A 14,378-nucleotide genomic window follows, 5' to 3' on the forward strand; every position below is an offset into this window, starting at 1 on the left:
GGCCAATACACAAAGCCTCTTTGCCAGCAGGCTACCTGGGCCTGTTCAAGAATGCAGTAAGAAGTTTAACAACACCAGGTTAAAGTCCAACAGGTTTATTTGGTAGCAAAAGCCACACAAGCTTTCGAGGCTCTGAGCCCCTTCTTCAGGTGAGTGGGAATTCTGTTCACAAACAGAACTTATAAGACACAGACTCAATTTACATGAATAATGGTTGGAATGCGAATACTTACAACTAATCCAGTCTTTAAGAAACAAAACAATGGGAGTGGAGAGAGCATCAAGACAGGCTAAAAAGATGTGTATTGTCTCCAGACAAGACAGCCAGTGAAACTCTGCAGGTCCACGCAACTGTGGGAGTTACAAATAGTGTGACATAAATTCTGATTCTAGGATCGCATGATAAAGACTCAGGAGGGAAAAAGCAGAAATATTTATGTGAAATAGTGTGACATAAACCCAATATCCCGGTTGAGGCCGTCCTTGTGTGTGCGGAACCTGGCTATCAGTTTCTGCTCCGCGACTCTGCGCTGTCGTGTGTCGCGAAGGCCGCCTTGGAGAACGCTTACCCGAATATCAGAGGCCGAATGCCCGTGACCGCTGAAGTGCTCCCCAACAGGAAGAGAACAGTCTTGCCTGGTGATTGTCGAGCGGTGTTCATTCATCCGTTGTCGCAGCGTCTGCATAGTTTCCCCAATGTACCATGCCTCGGGTGCCTGTTCAAGAATGCCATTTAAATGAGACACTAAGTCAAATATCGAGTGCACCTGCCTTTTGACTGTTGCTAATGAATTTCTCTCTCTATATTTTGAAAATGACAACAGGCGGCACAGTGGTTAGCACTGTTTGCACATTCTCCCCGTGTCTGCATGGGTTTCCTCCAGGTAATCCGGTTTCCTCCCACAGTCCCAAAGATGTGCGGGCTAGGTTGATTGGCCATTCTAAATTGCCCCGTAGTGTCCCGGGATGCATAGGTTAGAGGGGTTAGTGGGTAAATATGTAGGGATATGTGAATAGGGCCTGGGTGGGATTGTGGTTGGTGCAGACCCAATGGGCCGAATGGCCTCCTTCTGCATTGTAGGATTCTATGATTCTATGATTCTATGTGCGGGTTAGGTTGATTAGCCAAGCTAAATTGTCCCTTAGTTTCAGGGGGACTAGCAAGGGTTAATAGAGATTACGGGATAGGGCCAGGGTAGGTTTGTGGTTGGTACAGACTTGATGGACTGAATGGTCTCCTTCTGCACTGTAGGGATTCTATGATGCTAACCCTGAGTGGTTTTAATTCTTTCGTGGGATGTGAGCGGAATGGTAGTGAGCTTCCTTCTTGAACTGCTGCAGTCCATGTGGTCACAGGTACATCCGCAGTGCTATTAGGGCGGCAAATCCAGGATTTTGACCCCCCTACAGTGGAGATAAAGAATTGAATTGTAATGGGCGCACAGGCCCACAGCCGGTGGATGGAAGGTTGGGGGATGTAGGAGGATCAGGAGGTTGAATAGATTGGTTCCTCCACTATGTACCTCCATCAAGGAATCATTATAATGGCAGGATGAGAATTGGACAGGCTTCCCACCTCAAGGAGGTGGACAGTCTATATGTAAACATCCTATTTGGAGCCATTTTATCATTTGGACCAAACCACACCCCCCCCCCCCCCCCCCCCCCCCCGCCCCCACCACCATGTGAAGAGGCTGCCAGCTAAATGGAAGGGTCCCGGTGGTGTGGGGGAGGTAATATGGAGGAAAGAGAAGGCTGTGAGCAAGAAAGGCAGTCCTGTGGCCCAAGGGATTTCCCCAGAGAGAGGTTTCCACTCGAGCACATGGCCCTGTAATTTATTTTTAAGGTTCTATTTCATCTACCTGCCTGCCTACTCCTGAACTGCTGGCTCTCTGATTGGCTGGCCGCTCTTGGGGATTGTCCTTTATAGGATGGCTGCCACTTAATTGGCTGCCACCCGTAAAATTCAGAAGTCCTACTGGTCACGCGTATGCGGCAGCAACATGCATTTCCTCCCAACGTCAGGCTGTCTGGTAAAATTCTGCCCATTGTTCCAATTCAGGATGGTGACTGACCTGGAGAGGAACTTGCAGGTGGTGGTGTACCCATGTATCTGCTGCTCCTCTCCTTCTAGGTGCTAGAGCTTGCGGGTTGGCAGGTGTTGTCCAAGGAACCTTGGCATGCTGCAGTGCATATTGTAGATAGTATGTAACTGCCATTGTGGGCCAATGGTGGATGGTATGAATGCTCAGGTTAGTGGATGTCAAACAGGTTGCTTTATCCTGGATGGTGTTGAGCTTCTGGAGTGCTGTTGGAGTAAACTTCGGCTAATACTCCATGCTCGTAACCATTGTTTTGTGGCTGCTTAGGTCGATAATTTAAAACTGTCTAATTCTTAGATTCTCACGAAAGAAAATGCTTCCAAACATAGTTAAGATCTGCTATGTTTCAGCCGATACTTAAGTAACTCCCACAGGCACCTTTCAACCTCCACTGCACTGTTGTTGGTGATGAAAGGGTTGTGGATGGAGCTCTCAAAAGCATCTCTTTATGGTGCAGACTTACTTGTGGTTCCTGTCGTGCTGCCAGTATTTGCTGCTATCATATTCTGTAATATGTCAATGCATTTCATTTTAGCAAAGAATTCACTTGTAAAGATTACAAAGCCAAGAATAGTTTACATTATAAAATAAGGAATGGGTCTTAAGAATCAATCAAAGTTCCATTAAGGGTTCCGAGAGTTTATCCAAAAGCCATGCAGTACAGAAATATCCGAGGTTTGATGCTTAATCAGGGTAAACATGCTACCAATGGCATCCGTGCCTTTTAGTTAGTGAAGGCTATAAGAAATAGGAACAGATGTAGGCCATTCAGCCTCACGGATGCTTCAGAATGACTCCAGTCCCCACTCCAGCTCCCAGTTGAGGGGTCAGTCATGAGGGGCATAGTTTTCGGATAAGGGGAAAGAGATTCAGAGGAGAAATGAGAAAATACTTTTTCACCCAGAGGGCAGTGGGAATCTGGAATGCTCTACCTGGGAAGGTAGTCGAGGCCAGAAACCTTATCACATTAAGAAATATTTGGATGAGCATTTGAAATATCATAACATTCAAGGATATGGGACAAGTGCAGGAAAATTGGATTAGCGTGCCTTTAATGGTAGATATTGTTGGTGTAGACTCGATGGGCCGAAGGGCCTTTTCTGCACTGTATGACTCTATGACCACATGGTGGGATTTTCCGGCTGTGCTCGCCCCGAGACTAGAAGATCCCACCCGAGGTCAACAGCCCCATTTCATGGTGTGTCCCCCCACCCACCCACCCCCCACCCACTACAATTCCCATGTGGCAGGCGGGGTGGGCAAATTCCGCCCTATGACTCTATCTTACATGGATATTTCCAATAGCTTCAACTGGTGACACTTCCTGCTCACACATTCATCCTGGACCCTGGAACTCAGGATTTCTCATTGTGATCAAGATCCACCAGTCCCTGCGATTGTTGCATTTGTGATTTACCTCAGCTGTGATGCTCCTGTGGTTGAATAGTTTGCCAGAGTCAAAATCCACGTTGTAATAATGTCTGCTTGAATGAGACATCAGAGGGTGGTATAAAACAGCCAGCCAATTAATTGTTGCTTTAAGGGGGAGGGGAGGAGAGGGGATTTGACAGATAAAATTGGCAAGAACGTAAATGCCTCCAGCCACAAAGAATTATATTTTCCTCCAATTGCTAATGTTGCTAATAAGTTTGGTGCAAGTAGGAAATAGAGTAATTGGCTTTGCAGTTACTCAGGCTTTTTCATTCACATTAGTGACCCGAATCTCGGAGACACCAGGGCTAGGAAATTGGTGTTGTACCCGAAACCAACGGAAGTGGGACAGCATGCCTACAACTGGCCATCCAAGATATGTTCTGAGGCTCATCCATACTGAGCTTCAGGTCCACAAAGAGGCAAAGTAGCGTCAGTCAGGCATCCCGATATGGCTTGTCTGTCAGAGTCCAGGCAAACTGGGCCAGCTCCTGTGCAAAGATAGCCCGCCCTCTCCCCTGAGGTCAGTGGGAGGGTTGCGGGGGGTGGGGAGGGGGGGGGTGGTGGGAGGGGTGGATGGGCTGAGGTGAATGGGAATCATAGAATCATGGAATCCCTACTATATAAAAGCAAATTACTGCGGATGCTGGAATCTGAAACCAAAAGAGGAAATTGCTGGAAAATCTCAGCAGGTCTGGCAGCATAAGGAGAGAAGAGACCTGACGTTTTGAGTCCAGATGACCCTTTGTCAAAGCTCCTTACTGTTACATAGAATCATAGAATCCCTACATAGAATCTACTGTTCAGAAGGAGGCAATTTGGCCCATCGAGTCAGCACCAACAACAATCCCACCCAGGCCTTATCCCCGAAACCCCACATATTTACCCTGTTAATCCCCTTAAGAGGCAATTTAGCATGGCCAGCCTACCTAACCCACACATCAAGCATAGGTTGACAACCTCCACCCCCCGGGCACACTCCTGCTTCTCTTGCCTCAATATTAGCACTCTTTTTTAAAACAATATTATTTAACTTTTTGTCAGTGACTTCACCAGTTCATTTTAAGCATCAGAAAAACATTTAGAATATATGGCATGTTCGGCAACTGACGCACTTCAGGAGGAGATCTCTCATCCAGAGACTGCTGCCCACTTCACTTAATCTTTTGCCCCAAAAAATACCACACAAATGGGAGCAAATGCTCAATGGTAATTATTTGTCCTTCATTACATATAACCCAAAATCTAAGTGTAATCTGCAAAAACCACCTGAAATCTGTGAACATCTGGGACAAAGATCCTTGCTGATTATTGAACTTGCACTTGCTACTTTCTCCATTTCATCAAACATGTTGCCAATTAACATTCAATCAGTAACACCCCCTCAGAAAAAAATTCCAAATAACCGAAGAGAACTGACATTATGACAAAGTAACACTGACTGTAGCAAGTTCCTGTTACTCTGAATTAGTAACATTTCAAAGAGTACAAGTGTATCTTAATCCATAGTGTCACAATTAAAAGCCGATTGATTTAATATGTTCTTTCTTCATCCAGAAGAACTGGCTGATGCGCTTCCAGATGTCAATCAAAGCTTTCAGTCCCGAAAGCCAGAGGAGCTATGTGATCCAAGACAGCAACTAAAAATGGTAACAGTACACTCCGTGTAACCCTTTGTAGGTTGAATGTCTTCAGCAGCTTGAACACTTTGAACCTGTTACTATTTATCATAACTGCTGCAAAAGGCATTCTGTGAAAATGATTTATTCTGTGCCATCTAAATGTTGAAGAATGGACAAATTGCGCAGCATTCTTCAAATTACAATATTCCTCAGGATAAATGATAACATATGGGATATGGGGAGCTCTTTGTAATCCTCCATATCAAAAAACCCAATGTTCTGTGAAATCCTGTACTGCTTTCCATCACAAGCCTATCATTCTGCTGTGTTACCCCAGGCCGTGTGGCATCAACGTTCAAGATTTTAAAAGAAGGATAATAGACTGTTAGTTAAGAGATTCGACTGGATGGCAAACGGTTATAGACAGGGATCCCAATTTTAAATTTCCACCCCACCCCAAACCTGGTCTCTGCCAATTAAAATGATTCCAGTCACCTAACACCTTGGATGCCTCTGCCTTGTTGATCTTAGTAAGAAGTTTAACAACACCAGGTTAAAGTCCAACAGGTTTATTTGGTAGCAAAAGCCACACAAGCTTTCGGAGCTCCAAGTCCGTTCTTCAGGTGAGTGGGAATTCTGTTCACAAACAGGGCATATAAAGACACAAACTCAATTTACATGAATAATGGTTGGAATGCGAATACTTACAACTGAACAAGTCTTTAAGAAACAAAACAACGTGAGTGGAGAGAGCATCAAGACAGGCTAAAAAGATGTGTATTGTCTCCAGACAAGACAGTCAGTGAAACTCTGCAGGTCCAGGCAACTGTGGGGGTTACAAATAGTGTGACATGAACCCAATATCCCGGTTGAGGCCGTCCTCGTGTGTGCGGAACTTGGCTATCAGTTTCTGCTCAGCGACTCTGCGCCGTCGTGTGTCGCGAAGGCCACCTTGGAGAATGCTTACCCGAATATCAGAGGCCGAATGCCCATGACCGCTGAAGATCTCCCCAACAGGAAGAGAACAGTCTTGCCTGGTGATTGTCGAGCGGTGTTCATTCATCCGTTGTCGTAGCGTCTGCATAGTTTCCCATGCCTCGGGACATCCTTTCTTGCAGCGTATCAGGCAGACAACATTGGCCGAGTTGCAAGGGTATGTACCGTGTACCTGGTGGATGGTGGATGGGCATTCGGCGTCTGATATTCAGGTAAGCGTTCTCCAAGGCGGCCTTCGCGACACACGACGACGCAGAGCCGCTGAGCAGAAACTGATAGCCAAGTTCCGCACACACAAGGACGGCCTCAACCGGGATATTGGGTTCATGTCACACTATTTGTAACCCCCACAGTTGCCTGGACCTGCAGAGTTTCACTGGCTGTCTTGTCTGGAGACAATACACATCTTTTTAGCGTGTCTTGATGCTCTCTCCACTCACATTGTTTTGTTTCTTAAAGACTTGATTAGTTGTAAGTATTCGCATTCCAACCATTATTCATGTAAATTGAGTTTGTGTCTTTATATGCGCTGTTTGTGAACAGAATTCCCACTCACCTGAAGAAGGGGCTTGGAGCTCCGAAAGCTTGTGTGGCTTTTGCTACCAAATAAACCTGTTGGACTTTAACCTGGTGTTGTTAAACCTCTTACTGTGTTTACCCCAGTCCAACGTCGGCATCTCCACATCATGACATTGTTGATCTTAACCAGTTCTGAGCATGTCAGTGAGACAACAGCAAGAAGAAATTGGGTCCTTTACTGACATATGAAATAGGAGCAAAGGAAGGCCATTCTGCCCCTTGTGCTTGCTCCACCATACAATATGATCGTGGCTCCTTTGTTTCATATCCCTCATTCCCACTTACCCCTGATACCCTTTGACTCCCTTTGCCTAATATGAATCGATCCACTCCTGCCTTAAGAAGATTCAGTAACGACCTCCACTGCCTTCTGAGGCAGAGTTCCAAAGCCACACAACCTTCTGAGAGAAAACAAATTCCTTCATCTCTGCCCCTAACTTTAAAACCATGCCCCGTAGTTCTGGACTACTACAAGAGGAAATATCCTTCCCACATTCATCTTGTCAAGACCATTCAGGATCTTATCTCCAACTGAGTCACCCCTCATTCTTCTAAACTCCAGCAGAGTTCTTTCAATATACCTCTCAACATTCAATAATGTCAGGCCAAGACAAACTGTGGGCCAGAAGAGATTTTCAGAAAGTTTTTGACAAAGTCACATAGAAGAGGTTGGTGTGCAACATTTAAGAGCATAGGATTGGGGTACGTTGGCGAGGGTTACAACTGCTTTTTAAAAAGGGGAAACAGATGACAGGAACCCGTCGATGCCGCACAGGTTGGTATAGTCCCCGTGGGGAGAGGGGCATGCCTGGACAATGCCGCCGATCCCCTGTTACTGCCCCCTGAACAAGACCACTCATAACCTTGATGCAGTACTTGAACCTAAGACTAAGGCAAGATTCCCTGCCCCACCCCCACACAGCACATTTCCCAGCGGCGGGAGGTGGCCCGCCATTGGCCAATAGCGGGATCTTCTGGCCTCGCCGCTGTCAATGGGATTTCCCATTGAATCCAGCCCCCACTTCCAGGAAGCTTCCACCGGGATGCACCATTGGCGGGACTGGAAGACCCCGCTGGCAGGAAGGGTGGGAAACTTTCACCCATATGACTGCTCCACCACCAAGACCATCTACTTTCAACTTTGTAACATCTCCTGACCCTTCCCTACCTTATCTGTTGCTGAAAAGCTCACCCGTGCCTTTGTTACTTTTAGATTTAATGATCCCAATGCTCACCTCACCATTCTCCACCTTTCCATTCTTTATAAAATCTGATCTCAAATTAGCAGAAAAAATTCTGCTGCCCATATCCTAACTCACAGCAAGTCTTATTCAAAGTTTTAAAGTTTATTTATCATTGTCACAAGTAGGTTTACATTAACACTGCAATGAAGTTACTGTGAAAATCCCGTAGTCACCATACTCTGGCGCCTGTTTGGGTATACTGAGGGCGAATTTAGCACGGCCAATGCACCTCACCAGCATGTCTTTCAGACTGTGGGAGGAAACCGGAGCACCCGGAAAAACCCACGCAGACACAGGGACAACGTGCAGACTCCGCACAGACGGCATGGTAGCATAGTGGTTAGCATTGCTGCCTCACAGCGCCAGGGACCTAGGTTCGATTCCTGGCTTGAGTGACTGTGTGGAGTTTGCAAGTTCTCCGCGTGGGTTTCCTCCGGGTACTCCGGTTTCCTCCCACAGTCTGAAAGACATGCTGGTTAGGTGCATTGGCATGCTAAATTCTCTCACAGTGTACCCGAACAGGCGCCGGAGTGTGGCGACTAGCGGAATTTCACAGTAACTTCATTGCAGTGTTAATGTAAGCCTTACTTGTGACTAATAAATAAACTTTCACTTAACTTTAACTTTGACAGTGACCCAAGCCGGGAATCAAATCCGGGTCCCTGGCAATGTGAGGCACCAGTACTAACCACTGTGCCACCATGCCACCCTTTAACTCAGTGTTCATTGATCCATATTGGCTCTGGTTTCAATGGCATCTCAATTTTAAAATTCTCATGCTTGTTTTCAAATCTCTCCTTGCGCCTCTCTATCTCTTTTACTTCCTCCTACCCCACAAGATCTCTGCACTCTTCCAATGCCTCTGACACTTCCTCAATTTCAACCATTGTCAGCTGTACCATCCTAACTCTGGAATTCCCTCCCTACTCTCTTGCCTCTCTACCTCCTTAAAACCTAAAACACATGACAATGCCTTTGGTCACCTGCCCCAATACTGTCTTCTGTGGCACGGGTTGAATTTTGTTTGTTAACGGCAGTAAATGCAATTTGTTGTTGTTGAAGCTTGAGTTTTCCTGAACCTGGGCTGCCCCCTACCTCAATGAACTGAGAGCCGGGTTCAATCCCAATGCATCATAGAATCATAGAATCCCTACCATAGCAAAAGGAGGCCATTCAGCCCATCGAGTCTGCACTGCCTGATACCCTGGCCTTATCTCCGAGGTAAGAAGTCTCACAACACCAGGTTAAAGTCCAACAGGTTTATTTGGTAGCAGAAGCCACTAGCTTTCGGAGCACTGCTTCTTCGTCAGGTAAGTGGGAGTTCTGTTCACAAACAGGGCATATAAAGACACAAATTCAATTTACAAAATAATGGTTGGAATGCGAGTCTTTACAGGTAATCAAGTCTTAAAGGTACAGAAAATGTGAGTGGAGAGAGCATTAAGCACAGGTTAAAGAGATGTGTATTGTCTCCAGACAGGACAGTTAGTGAGATTTTGCAAGCCCAGGCAAGTCGTGGGGGTTACAGATAGTGTGACATGAACCCAAGATCCCGGTTGAGGCCATCCTCATGTGTGCGGAACTTGGCTATCAGTCTCTGCTCAGCAACTCTGCGTTGTCGGGTGTCATGAAGGCTGCCTTGGAGAATGCTTATCCGAAGATCAGAGGCCGAATATCTCTGTAACCCCACATATTTATCCCTATATATTTAAGCCCCCTAACCTATATATCTTGGGACACTAAGGGGCAATTTAGCATGGTCAATAAACGTAACCTGCACATCTTTGGACTGTGGGAGGAAACCGGAGCACCCGACACGGGGAGAATGTGCAAACTCCACACAGACAGTCACCCAAGGCCGGAATTGAACCTAGGTCCCTGACACTGTGAGGTAGCAGTGAAAACCACAGTGCCATCATGCCGCATCCCTGCCTTTGACCAACTGTCAACAAATTCCTGTTCCCACCTATGAGCCAGGTAGTGTATTTATGCACATTCGAGCGCAAGTCCATGAAAATGTATTTAAATAAAGCCTGGTGGTTAAGATTGAGCAAGCTACTCCAATGAATGAATTGCCAGACCTAACGAGCGGCGTTGTTAAGAGTTCAGAAACTGCAGCTCACGCTTGGGATACAACTTGGATTAAGCTTTAATCCAGGATCAAATGAAGTATATATTCTGTCTGACTTGATAAATGAGTTTTTTCGCTTTTTATCAGTCATTTGTGGAAAGGATGGAAAACTGGCTCGAGAATTGTCTCTCTTCCTGTTTACTCAAACAAGTCCTGCATCAGGATTTATTCTTATTAAGGCATCAACTATGAAAACTATTTCAGTGTCTTCTTGAAGTGGAGGTATTAGAGAGCCATTAAAATGTAAATATAAAACTGAACAAATCAAGTATGAAGTGGCATCCTTAACTATCATAGTACAAAGCAGATTTTCCTTACTGCCCTTTGCTTCATCATCGGGAATGAAAATTATACAAAAGAGTAAATAATACCCAGCATTAAAATTTCCCAAAATATACTCTGTGAAAATTCTTACAGTTCTCAATGGCCACAAACTAAAGCAAAGCAAGATAGGAATTACTTATTTTTTGTTATGGATAAAATGGGGGCAAAGCATATCAATTTAGCAGTGGAACATTCTTCATTGAATCTGCAGGCATTGGTCCCATTTGTTGACCTTTTTTTAGATTTCCCAAGCCAGTGCATGGGCCCCTTAAATACGTAATTTCGAAGTCTACTGAAAAATGTAGTTGGAGATTTTATTCATTCATTCATGGGACATAGGGGTCACTGACTGACCAGCATTTTATTGCCCATCCCTAGTTGCCCTTGTTCAGAGGGCAGTTAAGGGTCAACCACATTGGTGGATAGACTTACCTGGATAGTCACATGAGCAGCCTGGGAATGGAGGGATACAAACGATTGGTCTAGTTGGACCAAGGAGCGGCACAGGCTTGGAGGGCCGAAGGGCCTGTTTCCTGTGCTGTACTGTTCTTTGTTCTTTGTTCTTTGTTCTTTGTGTGGTTCTGGAGTCACATGCAGGCAAGACCAGGTAAGGATGGCAGATTTCCTTCCTTCTCTAAAGGACATTTGTGAACCAGATGGGTTTTTCAAACAATCAACAATGGTTTCATGGTCGTCAGTAGATTCTTAATTCCAGATTTTTTAAAATTGAATTCAAATTCCGCCAACTGCCATGACAGGATTCGAACCCCTGTCCCCAGAACATTAGCTGAGTTTCTGAATTAATAGTCTATAAGATATAGGACCAGAATTAGGCCATTCGATACATTGAATCTGCTCCACCATTCAAACATGGCTGATATGATTCTCATCCCTATTCTCCTGCCTTCTCCCTGTAATCCTAGCGATAATACCACTAGGTCATTGCTTCCCCTAAGCTGGGCATGTGTTGGATTGGCTTGGCTGAGGATTGGCCAGCAACCCTGTCTCTACCTCAATCTCCACCAACAACAGGTAAGCCTGATTCTACACTCAAGCTGGGAATAGCAGGGGTTCTCCTCTGCATAGGAATTGTGACCAACCCTTTGCCTCATAGCCCACTCCAATCCCGCACCCTGGAACTTACCTGAGGGCCTCTGTCAGTGAGGCAGACAGCCCGACATTGATGACTTTGTCCAGGTGATCTGCCTGTGATGACTAACCACCACTCCTTGATTCAGGCAAGTGGACACATGTCACCAACCCAGACTAATTTCTCAGCCTGTTAATCAGACGGTTCCAACATTAAAGAGATTATCCTTTATCTTTGACTTTTATTCTTTCAGGAATTGACTGTAAGAGTGAAATATGACTTCCAAGGTCAAACATCAAAGTGAGTTCAATTAATCTATTATCATTCAAATCATTTCTAACGTACTAATTGATTAATCATAGTTGTGGAGAGTGAAACTTCCCTCCCATTAAACATTCAACAAGGTTTTCACACAAGCATGTGGAATTGTATCAAAGAACATTTTAAGTTTTATATTTTCACTATTTCCTTTTTCAGCTCTTCACTCAACAGAATTCAAACCAGCATGATCATTGTAATTGGGATTAGAATTTGTATTTCCAAGGATCTATCTTCTAAAAACAGAAATATTTTACACAGAGTAGTTCTGATCTTGATTAGACTGCAAAAAAGTCACCACTCCTACTGAAATAAGTCTCTAACTGAACTAAAATTATTTTGTAATTCAAACAAGTAATGGATTCTACACAAAGTTATATATAAAGCTTCTGCTTTGCTTAAAAAACAGAACCGTCCTACTGCTTTTTGGGATTTTGTTCTTGGGATGTGGTAAAACTGTCAACTTCTCATTTATTGTCCATCAATTCTTGCCCTGAGAAGGTATTGTTGAGCCTGCTGCTGGGACTGCTACAGTCCTTGTGATGATGGTTCCCATAACATTGGCCAGTAGAAACCCATAGATTGTTTTTCTGATGTTCCAGTCGGTCTGCTCTTGCTGAATGAAGGGACAGACTTTCAACACCATTACTCAGTAGGTAAATCAACTGTTTGAACCCAATGCCAAAGCTGATACGGCAGTGTAGGAATGAGTCATCACTTTCAGGAATTTGGAATTAAGTATGAAGAATTGAAAGAGGAACAACTATATGAGAAGTAAATCTGGTTCAGAAATTTGTTAAGGCACAAATTGAGAGCTTTGAAAGTTCATTAGTAATGCTCATATATCACCAAATCTTGGAAATTGAAACTGGAGCAGAAATTCAAAAATGAAGATTTAAGTTGACAATAAAGCTGCCCATTTAGAAGAAAACAGAATGGAGGCTGAAGTAAATGTTGCAAGGCTTTCTTCAGTTTTATCTATCTTCACATAGCTGGGACACAGCACTAACTAAAATGAGAAAGAAAAGAACAGAATCAAAGGCCAAGGTGAGGAAACAGTTGCCCCACCAACTGGCTGGAATGTCAGGACAAGCCCATCTCCATTAGCCCTGGAAGCCACAACCCTATATTGCACTAAGATAAGAGCAAATTACTGCGGATGCTGGAATCTGTAACAGAAACAGAAAATACTGGAAAATCTCAGCCAGTCTGACAGCATCTGTGGAGAGAGAACAGGGCTAACATTTTGAGTCAGGATCACTCTTCATCAGAGCTGCAGACAACTGGAAATAGGATGAGATTTATACTATTGCGGGGGGTGGGGGTATGGGGGCTGGATAGCAAGTCAGTGGTAGCTGGAGGCAAGGGAAAGATTGACAAAGATGTGACAGTGGTAAGGGAAAAAGCAGGATAAAAAAAGGGAAAGAATGCATTCGGCATGCTTGGTTTCATCGGTCAGAACATTGAATACAGGAATTGGGACATCTTGTTGAAGTTGTACAAGACATTGGTAAGGCCACACTTGGAATACTGTGTACAGTTCTGATCACCCTATTATAGAAAGGATATTATTAAGCTAGAAAAAGTGCAGAAAAGATTTACTAGGATGCTACCGGTGCTTGATGGTTTGAGTTATAAGGAGAAGCTGGATAGACTGGGACTTTTTTCTCTGGAGCGTAGGAGGCAGAGGGGTGATCTTATAGAGGTCTATAAAATAATGAGGGGCATAGATCAGCTAGATAGTCAATATCTTTTCCCAAAGGTAGGGGAGTCTAAAACTAGAGGGCACAGGTTTAAGGTGAGAGGGAAGAGATACAAAAGTGTCCAGAGGGGCAATTTTTTCACACAGAAGGTGGTGAGTGTCCGGAACAAGCTGCCAGAGGTAGTAGCAGAGGCGGGTACAATTTTGTCTTTTAAAAAGCATTTTAAAAGATGGGTAAGATGGGTATAGAGGGATATTGGCCAAATGCAGGCAATTAGGATTAGCTTAGGTATTTAGAAAAAAATGGTGGCATGGACAAGTTGGGCCAAAGGGCCTGTTACCATGCTGTAAACCTCTATGACTCTATGAATGGAAAATGAATCAATGACAGAAATGAAAAAAATATTGATGAGAATCAGGTGAAGAGGCAGCCTGAAGTTATTGAACTCAATGTTCTTATAGAATCCCTACAGTGCAGAAGCAGGCTATCCAGCCCATCAAGCCTGTACTGACTCTCTGACAAAGTATCTTACCCTGGCCCTCTCCCCTGCCTTATCCTTGTAACCCCACACATTTACCATTCACCTAACCTAAACAGCTTTGGACACTACGGAGCAATTTACAATGGCCAATCCACCTAACCTGAACATCTTTGCGACTGTGAGAGGAAACTGGAGCACCCGAAGGAAACCCACGCAGACACAGGGAGAACGTGCAAACTCCACACAGACAGTGACCCGAGGCCAGAATCAAACCTGGTCCCTGGTGCTGCAAAGCAGCAGTGCTAACCACTGTGTCACTGTGCCACTAGAAGTTAGGCCCAGAAGGAACAATTTTAT

General features: G+C 44.7%; 1 protein-coding gene across 6 annotated transcripts in view; it reads left to right on the forward strand.

The window, feature by feature from the left end:
• The window catches only part of LOC144505058 (uncharacterized), a 105,315-nt gene that overhangs the window by 62,610 nt on the left and 28,327 nt on the right, over window positions 1-14,378 (forward strand). For all 6 annotated transcript variants that reach the window (XM_078230795.1, XM_078230794.1, XM_078230796.1 and 3 more), the window contains 2 exons: window positions 5,091-5,182; window positions 11,773-11,819. In XM_078230795.1, the coding sequence (XP_078086921.1) occupies window positions 5,091-5,182; window positions 11,773-11,819 (139 nt within the window). The remainder of the gene's footprint in view (window positions 1-5,090; window positions 5,183-11,772; window positions 11,820-14,378) is intronic.

The sequence above is a fragment of the Mustelus asterias genome, chromosome 16, assembly GCF_964213995.1.
Source record: "Mustelus asterias chromosome 16, sMusAst1.hap1.1, whole genome shotgun sequence".
NCBI lineage: Eukaryota > Metazoa > Chordata > Chondrichthyes > Carcharhiniformes > Triakidae > Mustelus > Mustelus asterias.